The sequence below is a fragment of the Phocoena sinus genome, chromosome 18 (assembly GCF_008692025.1).
Source record: "Phocoena sinus isolate mPhoSin1 chromosome 18, mPhoSin1.pri, whole genome shotgun sequence".
In the NCBI taxonomy this organism is placed as follows: domain Eukaryota; kingdom Metazoa; phylum Chordata; class Mammalia; order Artiodactyla; family Phocoenidae; genus Phocoena; species Phocoena sinus.
In genome coordinates this window covers 5,639,181-5,658,488 of record NC_045780.1, presented here as the reverse complement: position 1 = coordinate 5,658,488, position 19,308 = coordinate 5,639,181, and the positions used below count along the sequence as shown (strand labels likewise).

Genomic DNA, 19,308 nt, shown 5'->3' with positions numbered 1-19,308 from the left:
GCTCGCCGGTAGGAACATAGAACAGTGCAGCCACTTTGGAAAACAGTCTAGCAGTTCCTCAGGAGGCTAAATAGAGTTAGTCTAGGAAACGGCAATGCAGCTCCGTAGGTATATACCCCACGGAAATGAAAACTTCTGTCCGCACAGAAACTTGCACACAAATGTTCACAGCAGCATTATTCATAATGACCAAAGGAAGAAACAACTCGAATGTCTATCAACTGGCGAATGGATAACTAAAATGCATATATCTGTACAACAGAAGGAGATTTGTCAATAAAAAGTATGAGGTACCGATACACGCTGCAACATGGATGAACCTTGAATTAAGTGAAAAGAGCCGCTCATGAAACACTATGCATCGTATGAGTCCATGTATAGGAAATGCCCAGAAGAGCCATCTGTAAATATACTAACCACCACCGGCCTGTACGCTTGAAATAGGTGAATCGCATAGTATGTAAGTTGTATGTCAATACATTTGTTGCTTAACAAAACAAAAAAAAAAACACAAACAGGTGGCCAGCGCACGGCTAGTTTGCTGGCCCTGATCCAAGTCAAAGGGTGGCCACAGACGCCTCTGAGCGATGGGGCCCACAGCGCATCAACCCCAGGGAGCTGGAGGGCCGGGAACGTTCGGGCCCGAACACCTGCGCACGCATGTCCTCTGCGGCGCCCCCCCCACCCCCCCGCCCGGGGGCCCAGAGCCGCGCGCCGGGCAGGTCAGGGGACACCGCGGGGAGTGACGGGAGAAGCGGGACCCACGCGCTTTTGTTTCCTGCTTTAAAACACGTCCAGAAACACTTTCCTGTGTGGAAAAAAGGAAAACCACCCATTGCATCCTCTACTCGGAGACTAAAATACAGAACACGGATCGAAGGCTGGGCGCGCTAATGCAGAGCCAATCAAACAACGTCGTGGCGCCCGGGGTTCTCATTCTCATCCCAGCTGTTAAGCCCACCAAACACGGGAGGACGAGAAGCTCCTCTGCCCGGCGCGTAGGAACATAAAACGTCCTGGGCTGCATGCGACGCACGGAAGCCAGCAGCCAGTCCCCTGCCCCTTCACCCTTGCCGCGATACACCGCCTTACCTGGACATGCCTCTCCTCGGGAGCACAAACAGGAGACGGAGACGGACGGCTGTGCTCACCTTTCCGTAGGACGTTCTAGTAGTTTCTCCAGGCGGCTGTAACAAACTTCCACAAACTCGGTGGCTCGACACAGGAGTTCCGGAGGCCGGACGTCCAAGATGAAGCTGTCACAGGGCTGCGCTCCCTTGGGAGGCCCCGGGGAAGACCGTGCCTCTCCTCCTCCAGCGGTGCCGCCCCCGGCGTCTCCTCGGGCCCCATCTTCCCGCTCCTCCTGCGTGCGCCGTGACGCCACCTCCGCCTCTCTTATAAGGACGCGTGTGATTGTGCTTGAGGCCCACCTGGGGGACGCAGGCCAGGCGCCGTCTCCGGAGATCCTTTAGCTCAGTCGCAGCTCTTGCCTTATAAAGTGCTATTCACAGGTTCCAGGGATTCCACTTGAATATTTGCGGGGCTGGGGAGCATCTCTGAGCCAATCACAGGAGTAGGGGAGGGCCGGACCCACGCCCGGGGGCTATTTTCCACCAGCAGTTCTGGGTTTGTCTTAACTAATTCCACCCTCGGCCCCGGCCGGCCGGCCGGCGGAATGACCCCCAGCTGGTGGCAGAGAGGCCGTGCGCAGCTCCAGAGACCCGGGCAGAGGGCGAGGTGGGACTCCACAGCCATAAAACCCCAGGACGCCTATGAGCAAACGACCCACTGAGGGGTGGACTTGAGTGTGTTCAAGAAATCAACTTTGTACGGTTGATTCTTTTCCTTTCTTTTCTTTCTTTAGCTTGAGAGTAACAAGTACAAGTAAGGAGTCGGGCCTTTCTGACCTCAGCAGACCCGCGTTCTGCCATGCCAGCTGTGGGCACCTCAGCAGAGGCCGGCGCAGATTCACCTATGACCCCTCGGAGCTGGAGAGGAAGATTTCGTGCTGCTCTCCCCCACCCGACTACAACTCCGTGGTCCCGTACTCCACCGCACCCGTCTAGAGCCCGACTCAGCACAGCCTTCTTTCTAGAACCACGTGTGTATTCATACCCCCAGAAAAGTAGCTTTTGCCAGTATTATGCATATATAAATCGACACCTTTTCCTTTCCACAGAAGCCAGCTGCTTTTGTGTGACTGTTAATAGTGCTTTTTGTCTCTTTTGACTAACAAGAATGTAACCCCAGATAGATAAAGCCAAGAGCACCACTGCCAACCCTCGCGGGACTCAGAGGGTAGGAGAAATCCTTCCTCAGCCCCAGGACTTGCTTCTCCTCCCCGGGGCCCCAGGGCCGCCGGGCTCCGGGTGGTTGAGGACACACACTGTCACCTGTCACCGGCCTGTGCAGCAAAGGCGTGGCTCTGGGGCCCTGCAGCAGCTGACACGGCCTGGGAGGAGGAGGGGAGAGAGGAAGAGAACAGGACGGGGCGCGGGGACGGAGTGGGATGGGGACAGTACCACTGGGTCCACGTTCGAGAACCAGCCAGGGAGCAGACAGGACAGGGGGTGGGCGGTGAGCGGAGGCCAGAAAAGGCCAAACGTAATTTTTGGAACGACCAAGCACATTGCACCACCTCAGCTATGGGATGGGTTCTGTGCCTCTTCCCAGACGGGGCACGGCTTTCGTCTCCAGCGCTGGGTGGAGCTCGAAGCCAAGCCCGTCCCCCCGGCAGGACACGCTGACCCCAACCCCCTGAGCTGGGCGGGGCGGGGGTCGCCTCTCCCCACGCGCCGCTCCTAGGAAGCTCAGCCCAGTGAGCCTGGTCTGCTAGGTCACGGGTTCGGCTTAAAGCCACGTTTTCAAAGATACTGTCAGCTTCCATCTGAAGTATTAACAGCTAGTCAAGACACTTAACTCAGTTTTTGGTATTAACCTGTTTCGTGCAGTTAGTTATAAAAGGAAGCTGAGGAGAAGGAAAACAGTCTTGTGCAGGTTTACTCTAGACCCAAACTAGGATAGATGGAGGAAAAAAGAGAAGGCGGAGTGAAAACCCCATTTCCACGCCAACCAGACCAACTCCCGAAAACCGTGGCGACCCGAGGACAGAAGTCAACCAGGTGTCCTTATTCGGTGGAGACCCTACCCACGCTCGCCTCTTAGACAGAAGAGCATTGACCAATGTCTACTAAGCACTTTATGCTCCTTGAGGAAAAAGGTGGTATGTAATTTATGCAAGATACTTCTAGAATGATGGGGACTCAGGATATTAGTTAATGAGCCGACAATAGGAGAAAAGCCTCTTTTCATCTACTTTGGGCCTTGCCTTGGGTCTGAGGATGATGGAAATAGGGAGACAGGGTACAAAAGGGTGCCTACTTCTCAGGGTCCAGAGGCCCTGGGCCCCTCACTGGCTCTGCGTGACACTGCGTGTTTAGGATGTGCACACCTTCTGGGGCCAGCTGGAGCCAGACAGGCCACAAGGAATCACTGCTCCTGTAGAGAAGAGGACGCTTCCCTTCTTAACTCTAGAACCTGAGATGGAAGTGATAGACGGGCCTGTGCTTCCTGCCCCGTGTGCCACAGTCTCGCTTCAAGGCTCTTCGTATGAAGAGATGGGAGAGCTGGAACGTCCCCAGCAAGACGTCGGCTGCTTCCGGGGGCGGGGACTCTGCTGGAGGAGCCTCTGGCCAGTCTCCAGCAAGAGTCAAGTGCAGACAGTATCGGGCCAGGGCCCTGGAGAGGGGGGGCCTTCTTCCTGTTCTTCACAAGCCCGAGAGCACCTGTGACCCCTGGCAACAGTAGAAATCAGGTAACCGGGAGGAGGTCAAACGGCAATTACAAGAAGACCACAATCGATTCTCCTGTCTTCTCAAATCAGTTAAAGATCCAGCAGTTAGTGAAAACAAAGCAAAACCTTAGCTATGCATATAATGTCTTGATTTCAATAATCTAACTCTCAATCATTAAGAGGCCTTAGTGATACCATCTTTCCAAAAGAACACGTTAGACTGTGTTAATCCGGCTTCCTCAGAGACTCGGGTCTGTCCCATCAGTCCGGTTTTATCTGGAGTCTTAACATAGAATGAAAACTGGAAGCTGGGAGGAATGAGTATATCCAGTGGCGAAGGGCTTGTCCCAGACGGGTTCGTTGAAACAGCACTGAAAATGCAATCACTGGTGGACTGATGGTATTCTTAGACCCATTTGTCATCTCCGACAGAAATGGTTGGCCTGAACAATGACGGGACAAGTACTCCCTTTCAGGACTTGTGAGATCAAGGACACGGAGCAGCGTGGGTAGGAGGGGACGGGAACCACGCGCGAGCCTGTATCTAGCTGGTCTAAGAATGACGCTCAGGCCCGTGGAGCAAGTGGGTCCAAACCCTGAGAAGGTGACCTCAGCCTTCTGGCTGCGCCTCGCTTCCTGGCCCCTAAGAATGCCGCACAGGAAACAACCACGTGTCGGCCCCTTTTAACTGATCAAAGAAGGAGCGCGTCTTTGACCGACAGTGGTAGTAACTATATGTATATTTGTGTGTGTGTGTGTGTGTGTGTGTGTGTGTTTTGTGCAGAACTATTTAAGGAAACTGGAATTTTAAAGTTACTTTTATACAAACCAAGAATATATGCTGCAGATATAAGACAGAATCTCGTCCTACATCTCTAGTCACTATGAATGTACTTTGTATGCTATCTTCATATAATAAAATTAACTTACAAAAACATCCATATTTTCCATTTTGCGTATAAGTGAAAAAAGGGGTCTTGGTTTCCCTGGGCGGGGGAGTGGACAGGTGTTCTGGGAGAGCTCATGAAATACCAATTACTAATCCGGCACAAGAAACAGAAACCAAGCGCCACTAAAGACGGGGCACAGAGCTTCTCCCAGTCCAGAGTGGCTGCTCTTAACAATTGAGACACTGCAAACAGTAAATCAACATCAAAATATAAAATGAATACGATCACAAGTAAAATGGACAGACTGAGTGCGAGTGCTGGCTGCAGACCAAAGTCCCCTCAATTAAAAAAGAGGCAGGCTTTCCCAAACACTAACATTACCATGACCACAGAATGTGTGTGTGTGTGTACACACGCGCGTGGGTGTATATTTGTGTATTAGAGGTTGTGTGCTGGGAACCATACGAAATAACTAGGCAATGACACAAGAGCTTCCCTAAGAAAAGGACACTAGCTACGTATTCTTCAATTTTGTTTTCTGGATCACATCCTAGAAAGAGGAACCATTCAGGTAATCACTAATAGACATAGAGTAAGTGACCAACACATTGTCTTAGAAAGCGGTCATACCATCACCTTCCTAATAACATCATAAGCAAACCAGATTGGAGAAACGCTTCCAGGGAAAACAGGCCTACTTTCTTTGGGACAAGGCGAGAACAAGGGATAGATAACTAATCTCAATACATTTGTGGTTATTAGCTGAAGTGGGCAAAAAGCATTTTATCTTCGAGAATCTGAAATCCTTTAAAAATGGTACTGGTTTTCTTAACACAAAAGTCACTAATTTAGGCAAAGGATTTGAAGAATGTTCAAGGAATTGGTGTCACGTCATCGTTTAGAAGTTTTCTCATGACTCTAGAAACTTATTGTACATTTGGGAATGAATTCTTTTCTTTTGTCCAGCAGCAGGATAGCCCAGTAAGGTTTATTGGACTCCTCAGCGTTAAACGTATTACCAGACTTTCGGATTTCACAGGCCAGGAAATATTTCAGAAATATCCTGGATCCCAACACAGGAATGACTAGCCTTCTGTTTTTTGAACTAAAGACATTTAAGAGAAAAAAAAACAAAACAAAGTAACCCCCCAAACCCACTAGATGCCACTAATGTTCTGTTTCTTGATCTGGGTGTGGGAAATAGGTACGTTCACGTCATGATCATTCACTGAGCTGTACCCTTACATGCAAACGCACGTGTGTGTGCTCTTCAATAAAGGATTATTAAAATGAAATAAACCTGATTGATCACCACAACTCTTCACAGAGGAAAAACCCATTTTAAAGAGAGTAAGGGCTTAGACTCAAACATAGCAACTGAATTTTATGTGCCAGGAACTATTTATTCCAAGTGGTTTAGAGAAATAAACTCATTTAATTTTCAGAGCAACCCAATGTGATAGGCACAATCAGTATACCCTTCACATCGATGGGACAACTGACGGAGTCAAGAGAACGTCAAAATCCCACCATCACATCTGCCCACCTACCACAGACACTCTGCCCTCCCGACTCAGAACACCCGGGGTACACGCAGCCCCTCCCTCTCCTCGACTCAAGGCCATTGCTCCAGCAACTCACCACCCCTCACCCCTGCCCATCTTCCCTTTAACACTGGACCATACGAACATGCTATTACCTCTCCCATCTGGCAAAACCCAAAACCCTCCATCCCTGCTTTCCCCTCCAGCTAGCACCTCATCTCTCTTTTCCTCTTCACAGCAAAATTCCTTGAAAGAGCTGGTTATATACTACGCTTTGTTTCTGGTTCCTCTCCTCCCACTCAAGCCAAGCTTTCTCTCCCACTCACCGAAAAGGAGCTGCTCCATGGGGAGCTTATCCATGACGCCACGTCGCTAAACTCAGTGGCCATTTTCAGTCTCAGTCTTAACACCTTGACCCTTATTCCTGGAAACACCTTGATTCTAGGACATCACAGATTTTTCTTCCCACCTCACTGGTCATTTCTGCCTCATACTGGTTTTCTTTTCTCTGATCCTTGAACAGTGTTCCAGGAACCCCAGGGCTCTGCCCCTGGACCTTTCCACTTCTCAGTCTATACTAACTCTCTTCATGCTCTCAATCAGCCTCAAAGCTTGAAATGACATCTATATGATAATGACTTGCAAATTACATGTATAGGCCAGATCTCTCCCGCTAACCTCCAAACTCGTATGTGAGTGCTAAACCAACATCTCTTGATGCTGGAGCAGACTGTATTTTCCAAAAAATCTCTGCACCTATACCTCCCATCCCACATGAGCTTTGGCAGTGTCCTTGTCATTTCCCCATCCAATTCCTCTCCCCTGGAATCAGAGCGGGCTTTGTGACTCGTCAGCAACAGAATGTGCCAGAAGTGACCGTGCATGATTCCGAGGCCAGGCCAGAAAAGACCATGCCGCCTCCACCCGAGGTCACTCATTCTCCCACCGGTCCCACCAGAGAGGCAGTCGCCAGAGCTGGAGAAGCCTAAGCCTCACGGGGAGGCCACGGGTTGGTGCCTCCACTGACCGGCCCCAGCTGAGTCCAGTTCATGACCTTCAGTTCAGGTGCCAGGTCGGATGATTGCAGCCCCCACCCTCCTGGCACCGGAGTTTTCCCTGCTGAGGTCCAACATAATGGGTAGAGCTAAGCCATCCCTGCTGTGCCCTGTCCTAATTCCTGACCCACAGAATCCATGAGAGTAAAATGGGGGTTGTTTTATGCCACTGAAGTTTACGGTCCATCGTCACTAAACAATAAAAAACCAGCACGAACGTGTACTAAACATCTTAAACTTAACAGGCCCCAAACCAAATTCCCAACTGTCTTTCCTCACTTCCCCCCCTTCCCCGTGCCAACCCCCTCCCTCCCTCCCTCCCTCCCTCCCTCCAAAAACCCCTTTCTTCCTACAACCATCTCTTTCAATTCAGTAGAATCCTCCATCCTGTCAGTAGTGGGCCAAAATCTTCATAGTCATTTTGATTCCTCTCTTCTTTCTTACTCCACGTCCTAGAAATCATAAATCAGGACATGCTCTTGGCTCTACCTTTAAAATGTATTCAGAATCCAGCTGCTTCCCACTGCCTCTACAGCTATCTCCCCGTCGTCACCCCACCCCAAACCCCCTAACCAGCAGCCCGAGTGATCCTTTCAAATGCTGTGCCATGCTATTCCTGCTCACAATCCTTCTCGAAGCTTCCCCTGCAGGAGTGAACACCAAAGTTTCCTGCCGATTCTGCTCTGGCCATGGGAGCCTGCTTGCCCTGCCTCAGACGCTCCCGGCACGTTCCCCGGCCTGGAATTCTTTTCCCTCAGACACCTGCAATGCCTGGCTCCTTCTCTTCAAGTCTTTGCTCAAACACAACCTTCTCAGGGAGACCTACTTACCCAGATCGTCCCATCTGAAATTCTACCATCACCACCAAACTCCCCACACCTAGAGTTGCAAGATGAAACACAGGATGGCTAATTAAATCTGAATTTCAGATAAACAAATGATCCTGTGTCCCATGCAATACTTGAGACGCACTCATGCTAAAAAAAAAATTATCCACTGTTTATCTGAAATTCAAATTCAATTTTGTGTTGTCTATTTTAATTTGCTAAATCTGGCAACCCTATCCACGCCCTTTACCCTACTTTATTTTCTTTCCATAACCATTATTACCTCTTAACTACTATATACTCCTTTTCCCTGATGGGATGAAAGCTCTCTAAGAGCAGAAATATTTGTCTGTTGTGGTCAGAGTGCTGCTGGTTCCTAGAACAATGCCTGACGTATAACAGGCATTCAATAAATACAGGCAGACCTCACAGATGCTGCTTTTTCTACAGACTGAAGGTCTGCGGCATCCCTGCATCGAGGAAGGTCTAAAGGCACCGTTTTTCCAACAGCAACTGCTCACCCACTTCAGGGCTCTGTGTCACGTTTTGGTAATTCCCTTAGTATTTCAAACTTTTTCATTATTACTATATTTGTTATAGTGATCAGGAACCTCTGACGTTACTATTGCAAGATTACAACTTGCTAAAGGCTCACATGATGGCAGTATTTTAAAATTAAGGTATATACATTTTTTTTAGACATAATGCTGTTGCACACCTAACAGACTGCAGTACAGTGTAAACGTAACTTTTGTATGCACCGGGAAACCAAAAACTTCATGTGACTCACTTTACTGCAGTGGTCTGGAACTGAACCCACAATGTCTGAGGTAGGCCTGTATTTAATGAATGAGTACCTAGTTTCAACAAATATTACCATTTCGTCATATTTTCCTTCTCTACCCTTCTATTCGGAATGACGTTTCTTGGGGGGTGGGGGGAGAGGAACCTTCACCTATATAGTAAATTAACCGCGTCTGACTCAAAGACTAGCAGATGTCATTCCTTTAAGTAGGTCCTCTCTCCTAAACTACACGGTATATGCCACGTACTATTTAGAAACGTTTGGGTGTAACTACACATTTTGTAAAGAACAAGTACTTAAAATACTTATCTGCATTTTTGGTGCCTAGAACAGATCCAAGTTAGGCATTTAACAGATATTTGGTAAATTAACAAATAAATCTGCCACCATTTTATCCAAAGACCAAAGCTTCCTCCAAAACACATATGAAACGTTTGGCCTTTTAAGTCCCAATCATAAAACAAACATCATCTTGTTAAATGAACTGGTAGCAAAAAAAAAAAAAAAGGACCATCTTCTCTCTGTAATTCTTTATTAAAAATACTGCTGTACACGTAGAGACTGAAAACAGGATTAAAGATGAATAACCCATATTGGGATCATGACATTAGAACTTAACATACTGGTGCTTTTCAGGGAAGGTGTTGACATCCAAATTACAGAACCAAGGTCAAAAGCAAAATACAAAGGTACCCTCAAAAATATTTACAATGAAGTAAATACATTAACAGATTTTAAAATAGGTAACAAAAAATTGAAATGACCAACGTTACATGATTTCAAGGGTTGTCCGTTCTGTGCTTGTATCTGTCATAACAGGAAGGTGTGCAAGTTTATATCCTTAATTTGAGTACTTCCAGATATCAAAATCTTCCTATGAATTAAAAAGACTAACTTTTAGACAACCTGTTAAATGGAATTACACTATGGAAAAGAGGGCTCCCCCAAAAAACACCTAAGCAGAACTAAGAGTTCTACTGAAAACCATTCCCAATAAAAACTAAATGAAAAATAAATATAAAACAAAGCTTAAAAAAAATAACGTATTACCTGACACCAACTGTTTTCTGGCTGACAATATTTACTCATGAAAACATATCAGCTGTCTACCTTTTTAGCCAAACCAAGTCCTGAGGTTACTAGGGGCTGAAGCAAGCTAGCATTTACGATGCAAACACTCTTGGGGTTGTGATTTGAACCGGCCTCGCAGAGGGAAGTTTGCTGGTCTACACAGAATGAGAAAATCAAGCCCTATTTTACCCCTGCCCTTCCTTAGCTTTTGCAAAACATTGGTCCACAAATTAAATTTTCAAGAAGTTCCCAGACCCCGAAACTAAAATAGATGATCCCCTTTCATTTTCAAAGAAAACAATATTGGAAAAAATCTCCAGCCCGCTTATAAATTAAGCATTTCATATTTCTTCTAGAATACAAGTAGTTCTTTTTTGTACAAAAGAATTACAATATGATTTGTCAAAAAACATATAAAAAGACAGCTGCTCTTTGTCAAATACATGAGCTAATAATGATAAAAGACTTTTGCATGTTAATGTCTCCAAGTTCCTGTTCCTTTTACATAAAAAAAGAACATTATGGTGGCAAATGTTAATTATCCTTTGAATATTGAGCATTATGTTCTTTTAAAATCCATCCTGATCAAATGCAATAACTGATTTTCTTTTTAACTCAACAACTGATGCTACCAAACGTGGACTCAAACACACTTGTTAAAATATGTAAAGTGTGTCTCTAGTCTTCAAAGATTTTGGGTGAAGAGGTGCTTTTTCTTGATGCAAATCTCAAGGCAGAGAAAATCATTTTAAAGCTTATAAAAAGTGGACAGAGAAATATTAAAAACTTCTCTGAAAACTACAAATATGTATAGTTATTAAAATTGAAGACTGTAACATCAGTTGCAAGTGCTTGGAAGTCTTTCCTGACCTTTTGAGTTTCCACATTTTCTTCATAGTTGCATGATGAGCACCCAGTGCTAGCAAAACATTCAGTGCTGGGAAAGGAGATAGAGTCTTCATTACTGTTTTTTATGAAAGAAAATTCCTATGTATTTGGCAGTCTTCAGTATCAAAGTATAGGTATTTCATTAACTAGAAATTCCATGAATACCCAAGTTTGGCGACAACTGCACATCCAAATGTTAAGAAAGTTAAGAGGAGGAAAATTCCAGACTTTTGAGACTGACTTATTCAGGAATATCCCACATAGTTATTATCAAAAGCACTATTACTTTGGGCTAAGCAGTGACTGCAAAGGCACAGCAGATTGTTTTCCCTCCAGATTCAGGCTGTAAAACTTCAGAAAGCTCCTGATGCCAGACCACCGCTGTGTTTAGTTCGTCTTCTGAACAGTGTCTCTGTATCTGTATCCAGTGTAAAGTACCATAATAAAGCTGTGGTTCAAAGAACAGAACTTTATACAAAAAAGCAAACTGGAAAAAACCTAAAGCAATATACTCCTGAACTTCAGGCCTTTAACACAATTTCTTAATTTTTTTCTGTTAAAACATGGCATAAGTGTAAATGTATCTGATTCGCAGGGAAACGCCTTTTCAAAAAAAGGCTCTGGTTGAATTTGGAGAAAAGAGCTCTGTGTGCTCCTTCAGTTCCTGTTTGTCTAACCCTCATTCAGAAAGGATTTAAATCAACTAATAGGGGAATTCACACCCAACAAGTCACTGAAATTTTTGGGTGCTCTTAAAAACAAAACAAAAAACACACACAAAACATCTCAAGCCGAACTAGCAGTGGGTGGCATACAGAGCTTGCATACACTACGCGTACGAGAATTATGCACTGTACGGTACTTCCATGAAATCATTTACCTGGTCCCTCACGTTACTCAGGGCAACCCACCCCCAAAAGAGCAAATTCTGCAACCCTCAGTGACAAAAATGCCGCCCAGCATTGTTTCCCAAAAACCTCCTTGCAAATCGTTTCCCTTAATAAGTATACAATGTGGCAAAAGTTCAAAGATCAGAAAGAAGTCTTTAAAAAATTAAAATTAGTGCATATACAAGTGGAAAAAACAAAAGCTGGAACATCATTCCCCTAACGGTGCTCCTTAATCTAAAATAAACTCTTCACAGATGTGGCCCACCGGCAGCCACAGCTCAAGGATAAGTGAAACATTCTTCCCTTCAAGTAACAGCGCACCTGACCCAAGTGCAAGCAGCTCTGCTCATCTTCTGCTTGTTTCCCAAACGCGAGATGAGATGATGAGAACAGCTCAGCTGTAGTGCAATTTGCTATTGGTTAATAAGCTCCTCGGCCATATCCCGCCTGTTTTTTTTTTTTTTAAGCAAATACTACAACTGACCATTTGCAGCTGCAATCAGTTCTTGAAAAGTATTTTCAAAGCATCGCTTTAAGTCACTGTAAGTCACCACAAGTACACTCTTCTCATCTCTGGAAATGAGGCTTATTTTTTCTGGCACACCAGCATCTAACTGAAACAGACAGAAACACAACATATGAAGTTCAAGCCTATTTTAGGACATTTCCAACAGTGATATATGAAATATTTTTTAAAATGTTGTCACATTCCCCTCTAGATATTCATAAATATTTTACATCACTAATCACTATGTACACACTTTTCAACTCAGATGCGTTTTTAAAAAACATTGTCCTAGGGGCTTCCCTGGTGGCACAGTGGATGAGAATCCGCCTGCCAGTGCAGGGGACACGGGTTCGAGCCCTGGTCCGGGAAGATCCCACGTGCCGCGGAGCAACTAAGTCCGTGCACCACAACTACTGAGCCTGCACGCCTAGAGCCCGCGAGCCACAACTACCGAAGCCCGTGCGCCTGGAGCCCGTGCTCCGCAACAAGAGAAGCCACCGCAATGAGAAGCCCCTGCTCGACAGAACATTGCCCTAGGGGCTTCCCTGGTGGTCCAGTGGTTAAGACTCTGCACTCCCACTGCAGGGGGCGTGGGTTCGACCCCTGGGTGGGGTATTAAGATCCCACATGCAGTGTGGCGTGGCCAAAAAATAAATAAAACACATGCAAAAGTCATTTTTAAAAAATTAAAGAAACATTGCCCTATGTTGCTGCCTATCTTATTTTAAAACTTTATTATTTTATTGGAGTATAGTTGCTTTACAATGTTGTGTTAGTTTCTGCTGTACAACAAAGTGAATCAGCTTTATGTATACATATATCCCCATATCCCCTCCCTCTTGGACCTCCCTCCCACCCTCCCACCCTCCCACCCCCAATCCCACCCCTCTAGGTCGTCTCAGAGTGCCGAGCTGAGCTCCCTGTGCTATACAGCAGGCTCTCATTAGCTATCTATTTTACGCATGGTAGTGTGAATATGTCAATCCTAATCTCCCAATTCATCTATCTGTCACGTTTAACATTTGTGTATATTATATTCCATCCAGTTGATAGTCCATAATTCAATTATTCCCCCAATATCTTCCAATTCCTTGGTATCGTGAACTACAGTGCAATGAACATATTTGGCTAATTTTTTTCTTCTATAGAACTACTTCTCTAGGAGAAACACTTAAAAGTATAAATACTGAATCAAGAAGTATGGGTAATTTTATAGCTTAATACATACAGCCAAATTGCTTCCCAAAGGACACAGAACACCACGGATTTATGAGTTGTACCAGTTTACCAGTAACTCCATATCAAGTGAGTGCCTTGCTATTTTAATTTACATTTTTCATTAATGTTACCAAATGTTTTCATACATTTACTTTTGTTATTTCCACCTGTGTGAATGCCGGTATATAATCTTTATCAAATCCTTATCTATCAGGATTTGGCAATAATATTTTAATGAGGTCTTTATAAAACATAAGTATGAATCCTGAGTCCATCTAATAACTTTTCGTTAGGATTTTCACTTTACTTTTGTTAGTTTTCAATGTACATATTTCCGTCTTTTTTCAATAATTCATTAAAATATGTTTAAAACTAATTCTGAAGGCACAACCTTTCAAATCATTTTACCATCTAATTTCTGTCATCATTTCCACCAAAGTAATCTATGTAAAAAAAATTTTTTTTTTTCTTTTTGCAGTACGCGGGCATCTCACCGCTGCGGCCTCTCCCGTTGCGGAGCGCAGGCTCCAGACGCGCAGGCTCAGCGGCCGTGGCTGACGGGCCCAGCCGCTCCGCGGCACGTGGGATCTTCCCGGACCGGGGCACGAACCTGCGTCCCCTGCATCGGCAGGCGGACTCCAAACCATTGCGCCACCAGGGAAGCCCCAAAATTTAATTTTTATATCATCAACATGGCCATCCATCTCTTTTAATTTATTATACGCTTTCCAAACTTAAAAAATTGTCACATATTCAGATTTGGGATAAATTTTATTTACTCCTATTTTATGAAATGAAACAGAATTTTCAGTTATCCTAATATTCATTAAATAATCTTCATTTAAGATGTCTGTCCATGGCTTATTTCCACAGGATCCACCTGTCAGTGTTTATTCTAGTTCTACATATTTTTAATTACTGGTGCTTTGATACTATGGATACTGTTTTCTAAAATCTGGTAGAATTATTCTCCACTCGTTGCTCTTATGAAAAATGTTTTCCCCTTAAGGGAAAAGGGCAAATGAATATACAAATTGTACCAGGTTAGCTCAATGATAACATACAGTCTCGTTCTGTCTTATTGACAATACTCTACTCTCTATAAAGAGTTTTAAGGAGATTCAAACACGGCAAAGCAGTGCTTAAAAATAAAACACCACCGTGTTTTACCTGCAGGGTTAGCACACTGTACGCCAACAGCTCTAAATCATGTGCCACCGTAGGTATTTTCTCCTCTAGTCCTTGTAATTTAGGGACAGTTTAGACCAGGGATCAGCAAATGTTTTCTATAAAGGGCCAGATAGTAAGTGTTCTAAATTTCAGGGCCATCTATCAACACAAGTCTCTGTCTCATACTCTTCTTAGCTGGTTTTGTTTTTACAATCCTTTAAAAATGTAAAATCTATTCTTAGCTTGTAGGCTGTACAAAAACAGGCAAAAGGATTTGGCTCACAGGCCAGTTTGCCAACCCTGGATTTAGATATAAACCTATACACAAAGGCTAGGATATACTTCTGGAGACCCATTCTCTCTGTAATTCCAAGTAATTCATAAGGAAAATGCACTCCTCCCTCCCTCCATAAATCGCACCTCTCCTGGCCCTTTCAAAAACACAAAGCTCACCTCTCAAAATTATGATACATCTCTACCTGCTTACTTCATCTAATCACTTCTAATTCTCCATTTATCACAGCTGGGTCTAGTGATATGCCCAGTACTGCGTTTTCACTATTATTAACACTTGATTAACACCCACAGCTGAGAGCACATGAACTAAGGACATGCAGGACTCACAATGACTGAGAAGAAAGGAATTCAACTTTTAAAAAATATTCAAACACAAAATACTGCTTTGTTTGTTATAACAAACTACACTTGGTAAATAAAAGAGAGTGGGGCGGGGGTGTGGGAGGCAGTCCTTTTGTGACATTTTATCACAGCAGGAAGATCCACAATGAAGAATTCTTAAATCATTCATGTAGGCGTTAAAAACAATCCTCCCTGGGGCTTCCCTGGTGGCGCAGTGGTTGAGAATCTGCCTGCTAATGCAGGGGACACGGGTTCGAGCCCTGGTCTGGGAGGATCCCACATGCCGTGGAGCAACTAGGCCCGTGAGCCACAACTACTGAGCCTGCGCGTCTGGAGCCCGTGCTCCGCAACAAGAGGCCGCGATAGTGAGAGGCCCGCGCACCGCGATGAAGACTGGCCCCCACTTGCCGCAACTGGAGAAAGCCCTCGCACAGAAACAAAGACCCAACACAGCAAAAATAAATAAATTAATAAACTCCTACCCCCAACATCTAAAAAAAAAAACCTCTCATTCTACAAATTGTTATTAAGTAGGTACACCTAATAATTATTAATAAAATGTCTTGTATACTATAGCAGACTACATCTTAATTTCTTAAGTCTCTTAGTATTTGTAGGAGATGCAGCTCTATAAATTGTAGATAACAGCACTGTGATCTTAAAAGTCCAGATACAAATTACCTTGTTAAGACAAGAAATGATATGACTGAGGTCAATCCAAGGAGCGCCCGCTTCTGTCACCTGATGAAAAAGATGGTCCCTAAAGAGTTTCAACAGATAACGGTCTCCAGTCTCCGACCAGGTAGGATCCTTCTGAAACCTGGGGGAAGGTAATATTTCACCTCAGTAACTCATGCTGTATACCACAGGGCTATATGTTTATACTTCAGACTCAAAACTAGTTGAATTTTATTGCTTTCTACAATAAATCAGAAAGTAGGGTTTGTGTGTAGTTTTTTAAAATAAAATTTTATGTCCAGATTGCCCATAGATTTTTAAAAACTAATCTCACTGAACATGAAAGTATATGAATACCACTTGCCACTTCTCAAGGCAATCACCCCCCTTACACACTCCTATTTTATAATCACTTCCTTCTTTAGGGCCCTACCATTAGATAAAATGGGGAAGAAAGCAAATGTCTTCAGGTATCTTTAGAAATAGGCTGAAAGAGATTATCCTTTTCCTCCTCCACCCTTAGGTCATACGGTAGAGAGAGATGGTCAGATAGGTGTTCTGCTTTACTGGGAGCATAAAACAGGGAAATGTTTACGAAGCAAAAAGGGGGTAGATTCTGGTTTCCTACCATCATGTGATCATGTGAAAGTGAGCTGCTAAGAACTGGAAAACTGACCAGATGATCACTGCTAAGTTTTCAGTGACCCATGGAACTTACAGGCTAGTGGGGAAAACAGATATTCAAATAGTAACTGCTTATTTAGAGAATGCTATTAAGAAGAAGGGATATGGTATAGAACAGAAACACCAATTCACCTGGGAAAGCAAGGAAGGCTTTCTAGGGAAGGAGTGGATGCTCTTCCCAAAGGAAGAGTGCCCCTTAGTCAGAGGTATCGGGATTTGCAAAGGACAGAGCAAGGAGCGCTTAAGAAACTTAGGAAAGGTCAGTGTAGCTGGATGGGGTTGGGGGAGAAAAGAGAAGAGAAGAGAGGGAGCAGAACTGGAGGGGTGCAGAGTAAGGACAAGGAGGGGTGAAAAGCCAGGCAAAGACAGCACTAGAGGCGAGGAGGACAGTAAAAGGAAAGAAACACATCTGAAGCAAGGATAAAAAGGGAGAGGTCAGACCATGCAGCCTTAGCTCACACTTAAAAATTAGATCTGTATTCTGAGAACAAGGAGGGGTAAGCCCACCACAGTCATGTATCTGGGTTCATACAACAAACGGAAGGTGGAAGATTCTTTTCTGCAGAAGCTGACCTACCCAAGGGAAATACTGACATTTGGAAGTCTACCAACAACAAACAAAAACCATACGTAACAAGATCACGCTGCTTTATCACACAGTCTAGTATATAATCCCTGCTTCCACAAGGAACTTCCCCCTAGCTTTTAAGGATGTCGTTTTTAATATGAATGAACAGCCAAGGATCAGAAATCCTTTGCAGAATAAAACAAAACAAAGCAAACTGTTCTTTTTTCTATGAGATATTGCAGGGAACAGAATAAAAGTTAAATAAATTAAAAAAAAAAAAAACCCACTCACTAAAAATCTATAATTGACAGTCTCAGAGAAAAGGAATTAAATGCTATAAGACAGGAACATTTAGAAAGCAGAAAGTTGTTGAAAATTTAAAATATGATAGCAGAAATTCAAAAATTCAAAGGATCAGGAAAAAACCCTTTAATTTTAGACAAAATTAAGTTGAGATTATTGCCTAGAAAGTAAAACAAAAAGATACAACATAGAAAATAGAAGAGAATATTAGAAAATCAATTGCAAAGGCCTAAGAGCTAAGCAATGGGAGTTCCAGAAAGAGAGAAGAAAAGTTTTCAAAGAAACAATAAGACAACTTCCGAGAACTCAAAGACATAAATTCCCAAGATTAAAATGCCCACCTGTTGATTCACCAGAATGAATCAAAAACCCACACACACCACAGCACATCGTTGTGAATTTCTGCACATCAGTGATTTAAAAAAAAAAAAAAAATCCTAAAAGCATGGGGAGTGGAGAAGGATTTGGAAAGAAAATGGCTTTGAGTCTGTCTGGAAGTTAAAAGACAATGGAGCAACGCTTCAAATTCTGCAAGAAAACTATCATTACTATTACTTAACTATGTACTAGAGGTACTAGCTAACACAATCACTCAAGAGAAATCAAAAGTATAGAAATTAGAAGGGAGGAAATATACTGTCATTATGTGAAGACACAATTATATGCCTGGGAAACCCAAAAGAATTTACTGAAAAACTATCCAAACACTAATGTACCAAGGTTGAAAATTTATAGAAATCAATCATTTTCACATACAACGATAACAAGGAGTCTAAGAAGACAGAATGGGGGAAAATTCCCATTTATAATAGCAATAAGAAAAAATACCTAAGAACAAACTTAGTGTGCTATAACTATATGAAGAACAACGTAAACACTGAAGAACACTAAAGCAGACATCAGCAATACAACGACATGTCATTATCTTGGTTAAGATAACTCCACATCTAAAAACACAAATGCTCCTTAAGTTTACTAATAAACTTAATATACTATCAGGTTTAAAAAAATTTTTTTAACTAAACAAGCTGATTCTAGAATTTATACAGATAATTTAAGTTTTAGGAAAACAACAAAAAAACAATAAAATGGAGATAAGAAAGAGCTAACACTCCTAGATTTTAAAATGTCAATCATGATAGTGTGAAAGAGGTGCTGCCTTAATAAACCAGTGGAAAAAGCTAGACTAGTCCATAAACAGCTTCTGGACCACTGGGTAGTCGTCTGGGGGTGGGGGGAGTTGGATTCGTACCTTACATCCTATATAAGTTCTGAATATATAAAAAACTTTAACAGGAAAAAATTGAAACCTTAAGTGTTCTAGAAGGAACTACAAGATTATCCCTTCACAATCTTAGAGTAGAAATGCCTTCTAACTTTCTTACTATGACTCAAAATCCAAAAGTAGAAAAGAAGTTTGATCAGTTAGACTACCATAAAAATGCCTATGTGTGAAAAGATTAAGCGGTCAAAAGAAAAATGACAAACTTCAAAGAAAATGATCACAAAGGGTAAATCTCTCTGGCTCCTGTACATCAAGATGACAGACAATCCAACTGAAAACAAAAATGCGCAAAGGATCTGGAGAGACAGAAAAGGAAATATAAATGAATCAAAAAGATAGGCAACATGCTCATTATGAGTAAATACCAAAAACACCTGCACTGAGATTTAATTTCTCATCTATCAGGTTGTCAAAAAATCGAAATTTTTTTCTTTTTTTTTTTTTTTGCGGTACACGGGCCTCTCACTGTTGTGGCCTCTCCCGTTGCGGAGC

The 19,308-nt window shown here is 43.4% G+C and overlaps 2 protein-coding genes across 12 annotated transcripts in view; one reads left to right on the top strand and one right to left on the bottom strand.

Annotated features, from left to right (window-relative positions):
- The window catches only part of FLT1 (fms related receptor tyrosine kinase 1), a 172,753-nt gene extending 168,019 nt beyond the window's left edge, over positions 1 to 4,734 (top strand). For both annotated transcript variants that reach the window (XM_032610754.1, XM_032610753.1), the window contains one exon: positions 1,865 to 4,734. In XM_032610754.1, the coding sequence (XP_032466645.1) occupies positions 1,865 to 2,066 (202 nt within the window). In that variant the 3' untranslated portion in view covers positions 2,067 to 4,734. The remainder of the gene's footprint in view (positions 1 to 1,864) is intronic.
- A 4,695-nt stretch (positions 4,735 to 9,429) lies between these two features.
- The window catches only part of PAN3 (poly(A) specific ribonuclease subunit PAN3), a 118,717-nt gene continuing 108,838 nt past the window's right edge, over positions 9,430 to 19,308 (bottom strand). For 7 of the 10 annotated variants that reach the window (XR_004346620.1, XM_032610765.1, XM_032610756.1 and 4 more), the window contains 3 exons: positions 15,980 to 16,118; positions 12,248 to 12,377; positions 9,430 to 11,321 (listed from right to left, as the gene is read on the bottom strand). Coding sequence is in view for 9 of the 10 variants with exons in the window: in XM_032610765.1 (XP_032466656.1) it covers positions 11,227 to 11,321; positions 12,248 to 12,377; positions 15,980 to 16,118 (364 nt within the window). In the remaining variant the exon portion in view is untranslated. Of the gene's footprint in view, positions 12,378 to 15,979; positions 16,119 to 19,308 lie in introns of all 10 variants that reach the window. The other 3 variants (XM_032610761.1, XM_032610764.1, XM_032610759.1) reach the window with 2 other exon arrangements.